We start from the raw sequence: 14,101 nt of genomic DNA, 5'->3' as shown, positions 1-14,101 counted from the left end.
CAGTGTGTGTGTATGGGGGGCAGTGTGGGTGTATGGGGGCAGTATGGGTGTATGGGGGCAGTGTGGGTGTATGGGGGCAGTGTGGATGTATGGGGGCAGTGTGTGTGTATGGGGGGCAGTATGGGTGTATGGGGGGGTAGTGTGTGTGTATGGGGGCAGTATGGGTGTATGGGGGGCAGTATGGGTGTATGGGGGCAGTATGGGGGTCAGTGTGTGTGTATGGGGGTCAGTGTGTGTGTATGGGGGTCAGTATGGGTGTATGGGGTCAGTGTGTGTGTATGGGGGGCAGTGTGTGTGTATGGGGGGCAGTGTGTGTGTATGAGGGGCAGTATGGGTGTATGGGGGGCAGTATGGGTGTATGGGGGGCAGTGTGTGTGTAATGGGGGCAGTATGGGTGTATGGGGGGGCAGTGTGTGTGTATGGGGGCAGTGTGTGTGTAATGGGGGGCAGTATGGGTGTATGGGGGGCAGTATGGGTGTATGGGGGCAGTGTGTGTGTAATGGGGGGCAGTGTGTGGGTGGGGGGGCAGTGTGTGTGTTATATAAGGGTATGGGGTCTTTTTTTTTTAAATATATATTTATTTTTTATTTAAATAAATATTCTATGTCCCCCCTCCCTTCTTACCTTTACTGGGGGAGGGGGGACATTTCCCTGGTGGTCCGGTGGGCGATTCATTGGTGGTCCCAGTGGGGAGAGTGAACTCTAGCCCACGCTCCCGGGCTAGAGTTCACTCTTGCGAGATTTGGAGCGTTGCCGTGGTAACCGCGGCAATGCTCCAAATCTCTCGAGAGGAGGACCCGGAGGAGCTGCAGCCTGACCTCCGGGTCCTCCCTCTCACTCCCTCCCTCCCCCGCCGGCCGCCAGCACAGTGCCTGTGGACCGGGGAGGGAGATCTGTGATCTCCCCTCCGGTCCGCACGCACATTTCAGGACTGGCAGGGGAGGGGGAGGGGGAGGGAGAGGGAGACCGTCGGTATTCTCGGGGGGGGCAATTGCCCCGTTGCCCCCCCCTGGATCCGCCACTGCCTTCCTCTGTCCCATAGTGATTTCAACCCCTCCTTCCCTGTCCCATAGTGATTTCAACCCCTCCTCCGTTGTCCCATAGTGTTCTTTAACCCCCTCCTCCCCTTGTCCAATAGTGTTCTCATCCCATAGTGTTCCCCCCTCCCCTCATCCCATAGTGTTCTTCCCCCTTTCCCATAGTGTTCTCCCCCCCTCCCCTTGTCCCATAGTGCACTTTCCCTCCCATAGTGTCCCCTTCCCCTCGTCCCATAGTGCCCCCTCCCCTCATAGTGCCCCATAGTGTCCCCCTCTCCTTGTCCCATAGTGTCCCTCCCCTCGTCCCATAGTGTCCCTCCCCTCGTCCCATAGTGTCCCTCCCCTCGTCCCATAGTGTCCCTCCCCTCGTCCCATAGTGTCACCTCCCCTCGTCCCATAGTGTCTCCTCCCCTTGTCCCATAGTGTCCCCCAATTACTTACTTGTCTTGTAGCGTGGGCAGGCTTCACAGCGCGCACCGCGGTACTGGAACTTCAATTTCAGGTTCCGGTTTCCGGAAACCGGAACCTGAAATGGAAGCTCCAGTACCGCGGTGCGCGCTGTGAAGCCGGGCCACGCTTCAAGACAAGTTAGAAAAGCTTCACGTTCGCTCCATAAGACGCACAGACATTTGCCCTCACTTTTGAGGGGAAAAAATGTGCGTCTTATGGAGCGAAAAATACGGTATATAAAATTGATTTTCTCACCCCTCCTGGGTGGTATGTTTATTCCTCATTCTCGGGTTCTCTACCAGGGGCCTGGGAGTTTGAGGGTTCTGCGTAGTATCTTAGCTGTTTCTAGAAGTGCACTTTTCTGGGCAGCGATCTCAGATGTCTCACCTGGAACCTGTTGAAGCCACTCCCCCAACTTGGGAGTCACAGCCTCTACAACTGGGACTACTACTGTCTTCACTTTCCACATACTTTCTAGCTCTTTTTTCAGTCCTTGGTATTTATCCACCTTCTCATGTTCCTTCTTCCTGATGTTATAGTCACTGGGTATTGCCACATCCACCACGACTGCAGTCTTTTGTTCTTGTCTACCACCACGATGTCAGGTTGGTTGGTCAGCACTTACTTTTATGTCTGGATCTTAAAGTCCAACAGGATCTTAGCCCTGTCATTCTCAACTACCCTTTGTGGTATCTCCCATCTGGACTTAGGCAGGTCCAATCCATATTCTGTACAGCAACTTGGTTGTGTGTCCACAGAGACGAACAGGCTCGGATATGTGTATATACATATATATATATATATATATATATATATATATATATATATACACACACACAGCACATATATCCATATATGTGTGCATTTACATATACATACATATACACTGTACAAAGAAAATAAATAAAATGAGATTTAAAGATGAAGACATTCTGTTCTTTCCTCAAACATATATTGCCAGGACACGTCAAATTTACTCATAAAACACCAGTTCCTTTCACTACTCTCCAGGGTACGTTTTATAAAAGGGTAGTGTAATAAGAGAACATGTTAGATTGAGGGATTGTTGAAAAGAAGAAGCGATGTCTAAATCGCCACACCTCCCCTAGTGTGAGAACAAACTACGTCAGCTTCCATGGGAACAGGAAATACGTCATTTCGAGAAATCCTGGTGTGTAATAGTTAAGGAACATTATTTCTGAGTTGGGCTTCTGTGTAAAGATATGTGCCCAAAGCTCTAGGAAGGCATGAGCCAGGCATGAGACTGCTTCCTGCTTCGATCGGAATACCCGAAGAAAAAAAGAAAGAATAGAAACATTTATTGTATTTACTGCAATAAATTCATGGTTGGATTTCACAAACATTCCAGCAGAGTAACAGGATCTAATAATCTGTGTCAGTAAGCAGAAAGATTTAAAAAAAAAAAAAAAAAAAAGTGTGCAAGGTCCGACCAGATGTACACACAAAACACGTATAAATCCTAAGTGATATCAATGTACTCCACGAACAGCTGTTAGGAAACCTGCAGCGGATACAATTTATTTTTACTTTACAACACCCCAGATGTACTGAACCTTTGTATCACACAATTCAGATTTGAGTTACGTGTGTCATTTTGTTCAGTAAAAAAAAGATATTTGAAAGCATTCCAATTCCAAAGCTGTTAGACTGATGGGGGTGGGGGATTGAGGGGGTGGGGGATTGGGGGGGAGGGGGGGGGTAAATAAAATGTCAGCAATACTCTATTCTTTATTGTCTGTGTCTTTGTAAATAAAGTTTAATAAAATGTCAGCAATACTCTATTCTTTATTGTCTGTGTCTTTGTAAATAAAGTTTAATAATATGTCAGCAATACTCTATTCTTTATTGTCTGTGTCTTTGTAAATAAAGTTTAATAAAATGTCAGCAATACTCTATCATTTATTGTCTGTGTTTTTGTAAATAAGGTTTAATAATATGTCCGTTTGTATACATAAAAGGGAAACTGTCACCAGGAATTAATGTTATGTTTACTTATCCCAAGACACAGAAAAATAAAATTAAATGCGGAAATCGCCTCTTAAGCCATATACCAGCACCCTCAGTTTTTAGCTCCCTGTCAGTCATCGTTATAAACCAGGGGTAGGCAACCTTTGACACTACAGATGTTGTGGACTACATCTCTCCTGCTGCTTTGCCAGCATTATGGAAGTGCATTATGGGAGATGTAGTCCACTTCATCTGGAGTGCCAAATGTTGCCTACCCCTATTATAAGCTCGATCCTTTGCACCTGGCAGTCAGCATAGAGAAAACATACATAGAAATTAAACAAGGTTTTTAATTCTCCTCCTATTCATTTGAAAATGTGCCCTGGTTGTACCTTGTCAGAACTGGATTGTGACATAATTTGGTAAAACATTAAAATAAATAAAAAGAAAATGGAGTATCTCATGGATAAAAAACGTCAACACAAGTTATGGGTGTTTTATTTAATGGGATATCTACCAAATAAGTGACAGTTGAAAGTGTTATTGAATATGATTTAATTCAATAAATACATTAGTGCGGTGTTGAAAAATATACATGAAACTTTTGTTCATTCAGAACGAAGAGCAAAGAACATGTCAAAAATAAGAATATTCTACAATTATATATCGATCTGTTCTAATGATATTTGGAATTTTTTTGCAAATAATTAGCATGCAGGTGTATGGTATTATTGTGGTGAAAATCTGGGGTCATCACGATTTAAGCTGGTGAATGCGAACTAGACATCAACATTGGATTGTTCTTTTATAAATAATAAATTTAAGTTTCAAAAAGTTTCAAATAAAGACTCTTAATTAGTAAATGTTATAATAAAGCCCTGTAGGCATTATTTGAACAAAATGTAACTAAAGTAGTATCACACATATATTATTGCAGACTTATAGTTAACAAAAATGGATATTGCTTAATTTGTGACTATGGAAATATTTTATTTGGAAAATAAAATTGCATGTTATTATTTTGTTCCGAGCGGATATATGGATAATGCTTCCCTCGAAGATGAAGTAATTCACAAGTATATTATGTATACTGTGCTTACATCATCGGAATGAGACAGCCCTTACGTCACTTTGGCATTTCCACTGAAATCTGTTATAAAAAGGTTAGGATGCCCCACAATGGCTCATTCATCCACTGGTCAGCCTCTGACAATCAATATTTGAAGCAAATTCCAGCACCTGATACTCTTACAAAAAATGATGTCACATAGAGGTAGGTACCATGACAAGAAGATAACATACTTGAGAGGAGACAAATTGACGGACTGCAGTAGATTTTATTGCTTATAAAAGAACAAATCTCTGAGCGGTACCTATTGATTAAAGTTTAAAAGTGGACATTGGGATTGTGAAAAGCTTACATTATTAATGATATATTTTTATTGATTGGATTTTTGTTGCAGCTGTATAGGTTAACACATCACTAGTAGTTTGTCAGTGAAATTTGTAGAAATTAAGATGTTCTGAGAGTTAAATGGATCTGAGGTTAAGGAGTCTGAGGATTAGTTAGGAATGTCAGGTATGATGTGCCAAAGATAAAGGAAAGAGGAAATGAGTATGAGAAGGGGGAGAATTTTGAAAAAAAAAAACTAACACAACAGAATTCTTTAAGAAAATGTATGTGCTACCATTCCCTAACCTTTGTCTTCTGTCCTTCATTTAGATGTTCTGCTACTTCTGTGCCTCAGTTTGGGGGTCCTTGCAGCCCCCCACTCACGTATTTTATCCACGAGTGTCGGATTCCTGGATGATAATCAAGAGTTGAGCCGCAAGATCACTTTGGCTGCATATGATCTAAGAGAAATTATGGTGAGTGTCTTCTGCTGGTAAAGGATTTGGAGTCCATGACGTGGTGATACCTTTAGAATCTATGCGCTATATAATCTTGGGATTGGTCTGAGCATCGTCTTAAGGAACCCCCCTTCCCATCACTGTATCACTGCGAAAAAAGTTACTTTATAATCCCACAGAATATCTTGCACCGTTCTCCAGGGTGAACGAGCATTGCAACATTCCAAACCTGCGTGTTACGGAGTTCTGTAGTTAAGTGAAGGAAACATCTAGCTGAAGGCATTTCCTTATCCAAATTTAAACCTGCCTACTGTATTCTGTCACACACCCCCTTAGTCTCTCTCTCAGTACAAAGGATATCGGTTTGTTACAAAACAGCTAAATTTGGTTCCTTATGCTGAGAGCCCAGATATTACGGGAATAATCTGGCACTACCTGAGATGCACATTTGACGGCCGCTGCTTTTATTTTTTTGCTCAGTGTGAAGTTCACCAACTATGTGACGAAGAGGAACTCAGAATAATTCAGAATGGGCTGGGACTACACGCAACCCCTCTGGAACAGTGCGACACTGTGAGCTTCAACAAGGTAAGTTACCGTAAACTAAAAAAGCAGCAATGCATGAGGAAACAAATGGGGCCTTTTCATTAAACACCAAATTGCAGTGAATTGAAACTTGTGGTGTAACAGCGAGCCAATCCAAGGAGAAAGCTGTCTTTTTAGATTAAAGAAGGATTTTTTTTCTACAATTTTTTTGGCAAAATTGGAAATTAAATAAATTATTTATTTTGATTTGTTCGCTCTTTCTTTTGCGGCAACAACAGAAAGAGGGATATGTAAACGTCTGAACTTACCAGACTTGTGCCTTTTTCAGCATATATTACTATGTTACTAAGAATTGCAAAAGTGCTGATTATGAAAAATTCTTAAAGTTTGAATTTTGCAATTCAGTTTGGAGTTTACTACAATTGGCATGGTTATTTACGAAAGTGAGAGTTCAAAGTGAATTTTAAATCAAGGCCTGTGTAGCCGAACCGACTAATAGAATTGATAAATTTAGGCTATTTTCCCTCTAAATTTGACATTTGGTGAATAACTCTGCTGGTGTTTAGTGACTAATCTCCAAAGTAAATGTAAACGAATAATCTTCATTCTCCATGGACTGATGTTTATGCACCATGCAATTTGATTATCTATACATTTATAATTTGGAAGCTTATTTTTTGTTATTTATTCAACAAATGATCTCTGCTGCACCCTAGATCAGTGATGGCTAACCTTGACACCATAAATTGACTACATTTCCCATGTTGCTCAGCTAGCCTTTAGAGCATGGGTCCTCAAACTCCGCCCCCCCAGATGTTGCTAAACTACAACTCCCATGATTCTCTGGTTATCTATGTAATTCAAAGAATCATGGGCGTTGTAGTTCAGCAACATCTGGGGGGCGGAGTTTGAGGACCCATGCATTAGAGTCTAAAAGCTAGCTGAGCATCATGGGAAATATAGTCCAGAAACAATTGATGGTGTCAATGTTAACCATCACTGCCCTACATCAATATCTGCACTTTGTGTTAGTTTTGTATAGTGCAGTTACACTTTGTATCACGTATAGGGCCCTCAACTGCTACTGTATCAGTCTGTGAAACTGCCACTTCTGTTTTGTTTACTGTTAATTTGTTTTTTTTTGTTGACAAGTGCCCACATAGGCATTGCATAGCTCATTGCACCAGCATTTTCATAATGTTTAGAAAACCCATTATGGGGCAGTGACTATATTATTAGCAAGCTATTGTCTTTTACTTATAAAATAGAAACATACAATCTGACAGGGCTATTTGAGAACTGCTGAGAATTCAAAGTAAATATCAACATTTCTTTTCAATAAAGCCATATTAGAGACATTCTCCGGGTCTAAATTATACTTTGAATTCACAGTAATGCTCACTTTATTGAATAACCCAGTACAAAATTACATTCATACACACACACACACTGAAAGTTAGGTTTGTGATCAGAGGGTTGGTAGGGGTTAACTAACGTGAGAAAGGGGTGTGTATGAACGAGAGTAGCTGTGAATAGGAACACTGCAGTTAAAAAAAAAGTTGGTGTTAAAGGTACACTACACTGTAAATCAGGGATGCCCAAAAGGGAGATCCCCAGATGTTGTAGAACTACAACTCCCATGATGCTTTGCGTGCTTTTAAAAGGTCCTTAGAATGACAAAGCATCATGGATGCTGCAGTTTAAAAACATCTGGGGATCTACCTTTTGGGCACCCCATGCTGTAAATTCTCTATGGAACCATGAATTAATGCATTGCATTAACAAGTTCAAAGTTATTTACTAGTCTTAGAATAGTAGTGAATGAAATCTTGAATTGTACAATGTAGATTAAAATAGTGCATCTGTGACTATAGCGCAGTTGGAGCATTTTTCTAGATCAGCTGTTGTTGACTGAATATTAACAACAAAGCTTTCCACCTCAAGACTACTCATTATATCAAGGTTTACATTATCATTATTATTGGCATTTATACAAGGCCGACTTATTCCACTGTGCTTTATAATATTATAAAGGGGGAAATTTAACAATAAATGAGACAATTAACAATAGGATGATGATAAGGACCCTGCTCAACCGAGCTTACATTCTAGAGCAGGGGTGCCCAAAAGGTAGATCCACAGATATTTTTAAACTACAACTTCCATGATGCCTTGTCATGCCAAATACATTCTAAAGGCATGCAAAGCATTGTGGGAGGTGTAGTTCTACAACATGTGGGGACCTACCTTTCGGGTACCCCTGTTCTAGAGCTCACATCTCCCCTTATGTGCATAACATGTAGCCATTGAAAACGATGACAACGTTTTATAGTTTTATAATTAAATAAAGCATTTATCTTTGAATAAATATAATAGTTGTTAATAGCCAACGTGATGTTTATGGAGTTGATAGAATACAGGAAATGTAACCTCACACTTCTTTCCCTACAGGGCGCATGTTTTTCCCAGCTGTCCAATGGCCTGAGTGGTTTCATGACACTACTTACCTCAGCTAGAGACTTACCACAAGACAAACTAGACAGTTTGGAGGCTGACGTCAAAGATCTGCTTACCAATATCCAGGAAGAGGTGAGAATCTTACACAGGGACAATTGCTGAATAAAGGGGGGTAGAGGGTAATACGTGACGATATGATCAGCCCAAAATGTTTACTGCAGATGTAGAGGAATGAGTCTTGATCCAAAATGGAATCCTTGTATTATTTAAGTGTATTCTTAATGGTGGAAACAAACACATTATACAAGGTTATTTCGTAATGTAAACATTGTTAGAAATTCAAAGTGAATTTCAAATTTTAGCTCAAAATAGCTAAAATGGAAACATAGCTGATTTGGACCATGTTTCTAATTAAGCTATATTGACTTAAAGGAACACTGTAGGCATCAAAATAACTTTACCTTAATAAGTAGTTTTGGTGTATAGATCAAGCCCCTGCAGTCCCACTGCTCGTTTCACTGCCATTTAAGAGTTAAATCACTTTTGTTTCTGTTTATGCAGGCCTAACAACACTTCCCCTGCCTGTGTCTCACACAACCTGCAATAAATAAATGTTACATTTTTAATCAGATGTTAACTTACTTTATTAGTTTTTATCTCCTGCTCTATAAATTTAACTTTAATCACAATAAAATTATTTCCTTTATGTGCAATACAGGAAATGTAAACATCACATTTCTCTTTACGTGAAGTGTTTAGGAAGGCAGTGTACGTCACACCTCCCTGCATGTGACTTACACAGCCTTCCTAAACACTTCATGTTAAGATAGGGCAGTATAAACAAATTAATTTAACTCTTAGATGGCAAATAATTAAGCAGTGAGATTGCATGGACATGATCTATACACTAAAACTGCTTCATTAAGCTAAAGTTGTTTTGGTGCCTATAGTGTTCCTTTAAGTTTTAATCATACATTTGATCATACATTCCTCCCATTGTGTTCCATCATTTTTTGACAAATGCGATTTCCCCACCATATTAACAGAAAGATTGACTTGTTCGATAATCAAAAACACAAACCACATAATGTCTCTTTTCTCAACAGATGGAAGCACAAGGAATTACTGCTGATAACCACTCCATTCAGGAAACACCAATATACAAAACACCATTAGAAGAAAAAGCAGGAACATTCCTGATCTTATCAAACCTGCACAAATTCATGCTTATGGTCCAAAATGTATTAGGATAACCATTTAATGGGCCATAAGGACTTTCCAACGAGGATCTCCTGTTTAATATTTAAGCAGCATCCTATCTAAACGGTTTCCTTAATTGCAATAAGGAATGTGTATGTAAGGGAGGAAGCGACTGTGTATAATGGGTATAGTGTGTGTGTGAGTAAGTGTGTATGCATTTGTGGGGTGGCATAGGGGCTGTATTCTGTGTGGGTTAAAACGGGAGTAGCTTTATTTATTTTTATTATTATTATATTTATTTAATTTTTTTCTGTTTATTTATTCCCCCCCTCCCTGGTTATTACCTCTGGCCAGGGAGAGGGGTCAATATATTTATTGGTGGTACTTTAGAGGCTCCTGCTTACACCTCCGATTGGTGAAGGCTCTTTCACGAGTCCTGGCATTGTGTAGAATCTGAGCGTTGTTGGGGTTCAAATCGTTCTAAAAGTGCCACAAATCACATGGTTTACATTGACAGACTTGGGCAAACTACATTAAAATATCGGACTTTGTGTCTGTCTCAGTATTGATTTGTGCCACTAATGCTAAGTCGAGTTGGTTAGAATAACAGGTTTATTTGTTGGGAGAATTGTTAGGAATTCAAAGTTAATTTCAAATTAAAGACCAAAGTAGCTGAATTGATAGCAAAGCTGACGGAGAACTGTTTTGGCCTTAAATTTGAAATTTGCTTTGAATTACTATTATTATTATTTTATTATTTATATAGCACCAGAGGGGTTAGCGCTGTACAATGGGTGGGTTCCTGACAATTATCTAGTGATTAACTCTGTAAGTGTTTGTATCTTGGAAAAACTTGCCATCAGAAAAAACGTTAATAAGCTAAAGTAATGTACTAAATGCGTTCTTCTTAGTCAAATAAAAGCAGTCTTCAGTGTTTTGATGGGTTAAGAACCGCCAACTCTATCACAAGGAGCAAATGCTCAGCCTACTATTTAATAATATCTGATAGAACAAAGGAGCAGAACATTCCATGTTTTTATCGGTTTTCATCATTATTTCCTTATATATAGGAAAGTCCTTTCCTGACTGTAAACGCGTTTTGAGAGAAAAGTCTATTGCACTAGCTACTCTGGGGAGTAACATATATATATAATAAATATTTAAGAATTTGGAGGCCTATCATCTCAGAGTCGGTGGGTTTTGTTCTCAGTTTGCAGGAGTATGCCTAGGACAGGGGTAGGCAGTCTTCGGCACTCCAGGTGTTGTGGACTACACCTCCCACAATGCTCTTACACCCATACAGCTGAAAATGCACTGGGGAGATGCAGTCCACAACATTTGGAATATTCAAGTTTGTCCACCCCTAGCCAAGTGGCTTTTCCATGCTTACCTCTAGGTGCTGCTGAGCTGTGCAGCTTGGGGGGGGGGAGGGGGGAGGAAGGGATTTTGTATTGGCGTCAAGCCCCTGGTATTTTTTTACCCTAACACCCCTATTTATGTTTCCCTTCCCTGTTTAATCTATTTTAAATTATTTGGGTAGATGATGTTATTTGGGATAACAATGAACGTATTTATTTGATATTTATTTATATATTTTTAAATCATTATGTATATTTATACAGTTTGTGTAATATTTGTGCAATTTTTACCCAGTGAAAAAAAAATAATGTGTTGCGAAAAAATAAATACAATTTAAATAAAAGATATGTGTATATTTATTTGCCCACCAAAATGTACTGATATTGTGTTGACAGCAATCATGTGTTGTAATTGCTACACGTCAGCTATGCTGCAGGTTCTGCTACTTTGGCCTTAAATTTTAAAATCACTAAAGATTCCCAACAATTCTAACTGTATTGCGTAGGTCTGCTTGTATCTAAAATATTGCTTGGTCCACGGCATGTCCGTTAATCACATGACTGCACTTGATAATATGTTATGTTAACTGTGAAAGAGAAACAAAAAAGATAAATAGTTTGAATTCTAATATTTAAAGAGGGAGATTGAGCTGGCACTGCATGGTATGGGCCCTCCAGGTAAATTCTCAAACTGTTAGCACTGGTCAAAACGTGAGAGGTCGCTGCTGCCACCATAACCACTGCAGCACACTTTAGTGGTTATATTGTGTTCCATAAAAATAAATAGGTAGCAGTTGTACTTTTTACAAAAAATTTTTAACTGGTTAGTAGATTGATGACAATCAGATAATACAGAAGAAGATTAAAATAATTATTTAATGTTTTCTACAATATAATATAGTACAGACCCATATCCCCTGACAACCAGCAGTAACCTACCCTAACCTACCCCCAAACCCTGTTTGCAGTTGGGTGTGAGTAATATATTGGAGCAAATGGGCTGGCATAGGCCCGCTAACGCTTACTTAGGTAGTATTAGTAACTCGTTGTGTGTAATGTTACAGGGTGCCCAGAACCTTTGCATTAAAAGTTCTCATCCTCCTTAGGTACAGTGTTAAAGGTATGCCTGACCCTTTTGTACCCATATTGCCAGCCCACCCTCATGTTCTCTGCCAAGGAGGAGCCTGGTACCCACCTTACTATAACAGTTCCTCAGCAAAAGGGCTAACGAAGTGCCTCGCACCACCTTGAATCAAAGGTGCCAAAATTGGCAAGTTACTCCAAGGGTGTAGGTGGACTGTGATGTAATAAGGGGGCAGACTCATCTTAAAAAAGAGGTGCGTAAGCCAAGTGTTAATGCACACCGTACTGACAACCTCTCAGGGCACTCTCGATCAAAGCAGATCAGGAGCAGATTGCTACTGAATCTCTCTACCAATAACAGTACTTTGCGCAGTGCAAGCCTTGCTAATGTTTGCTGAGGACAATTCCCTGGTGTTCCCAAATGCAAAACACAGATAACAAACCTGGAAAGGCAACTCGGGAGCCTAAAATTGTTCTCCAGGATCTAGGACAGCCTCTAAGTAGAATATAAAGGTAAGTTCCATAAATCATACAGATATAAAACAAATACCCATCTACCCCAATGTCCCTAAATATATCCATTTATTGAGATCCTTTTTAAAAAGGGGTTCTTAAAGAACCAGCAAGCGAGGGTACTTATTTACTTAAAGTGTCATTGTAAGTACCAAAACCACTTCAGATTAATGAAGTAATTTTGGTGTATAGATCATGCCCTGCAGTCCAACTGCTGAATCATCTGCTATTTAGGAGGTAAACTACTTTATTTTTGCAATCCTTGTCACACCTCCCCTGGCTGTCAATCACACAGCCTCCTTTTCACACTTCCTTATAAGACAGATACATTTACACCCTATCTTGCATTCCACTGATCTTCAACAGATTGTTAACTTTAGGAGTTGCAGGTGGTCCAGTTAATTAAAATCATCCCAGCAAAGTCTTTATTTAAGGGCTTGCAGAAGATGGGTGGGAGGAGTCCATCAGCTTCCTGTAAGATTGGGATTTCGTATTAAAGCTGAAGATAAGCCTTCAGACCAGGAACTATTTATAACACAACTTTACTGAAAGTGTTTGTTATTTTTTAATTCAATCATATAATTTGTAAAAGATCCAATATTATTTAATGTTATATTTTTTATTAATACTGTACATACTTCCCAACATTTCAATTGGGATACTTTAATTTTAGGAATGAGAGTGGGGTGTTTTCCAGGGGCGGAGGTGTTCTAAACTAAAATGGAATTTATAACAATAGCAATGCATCTCATTCACATTGACTGACTTTTAAATCCATTTATTGTAGTTTCAAAATACATGACTGCTGACTCCTTGAAATTTTTCAACCTCCCATTACCCTCCTTCCCAATAAATTACGCAACGCCAATTAAGAGGGAAAGGGCAACGGCCACAGCTTTATTTTTAACTAGCAAACAAACTACTGTCAGCTGCTGGCTTTACCCAGCAGACCGCTAACATTAACCAATCATCTTTAGCCTGTCATTCGTCCTTGACCGAACCGGGCTCGGGCTCTCCAAGTCCGTCCGGGCAGTGTTCATTTTAAGACTTGCTGGCGAAGGAAAACCGCAGCTGTGATTAATAGAAGAAAACAAATAAACAAAACACAAGTGGTGATCCCATAACACATCAACAGGGAAGTGTGGTGGTAAAAAAGCACAGCCTGGATCGCTCAGGCTTGCTCTCAAGTGGTCCGGTGAGTTCTCCCAAGACTCCCCGTTCCCCTAGCCCCAACATTGTAAACTTTTTTGGCTGCCATGGCAACCACTCTGGCAAGTAGTCATGCTCCATATTCACTCTGGGGTTTGGCCTTTACTGTGATTGTGCTGTGGAGTCCTGGTATAAGTTCAGTCACACCAACAATATGGAGCTCTTTCATTGGTCATTGCCAGCACAAATAAAGTTTGTCCCAGGCCAAAAAAGTGATGGGTCAACTGTTTTGGCCTAACATATAAGCTGTTGATAAACGGCAATATTCCTTGGCATTTTAATTATGTTCATTCTTCAGCAAACCTGAGTTGTCCTTTCTCAAATATGGAAACGGGCATAAACTGAATTCGATTAGATTTTGTTTACGTTTAATTTTGTAATTCAGACCTTATTAAATCATCTTATTTTTCTGCTGAGCTCCCTCTGCTG

The 14,101-nt window shown here is 40.0% G+C and overlaps 1 protein-coding gene across 1 annotated transcript; it reads left to right on the top strand.

Moving 5' to 3' along the window:
• Positions 1-4,652: 4,652 nt before the first annotated feature.
• On the top strand, positions 4,653-9,718 carry LOC134565794 (myelomonocytic growth factor-like). Its single transcript, XM_063425446.1, has 5 exons — positions 4,653-4,728; positions 5,179-5,324; positions 5,787-5,894; positions 8,304-8,441; positions 9,416-9,718. The coding sequence occupies exons 1-5, from the start codon at positions 4,713-4,715 to the stop codon at positions 9,560-9,562; spliced, it is 555 nt and encodes a 184-aa protein (XP_063281516.1). The 5' UTR covers positions 4,653-4,712; the 3' UTR covers positions 9,563-9,718.
• The last annotated feature ends 4,383 nt before the right edge of the window (positions 9,719-14,101 follow it).

The sequence above is a fragment of the Pelobates fuscus genome, chromosome 6, assembly GCF_036172605.1.
Source record: "Pelobates fuscus isolate aPelFus1 chromosome 6, aPelFus1.pri, whole genome shotgun sequence".
Taxonomy (NCBI): Eukaryota; Metazoa; Chordata; class Amphibia; order Anura; family Pelobatidae; genus Pelobates; species Pelobates fuscus.
Note: the sequence above shows the minus strand (reverse complement) of the source record. Positions and strands in the feature narration are given on the sequence as shown.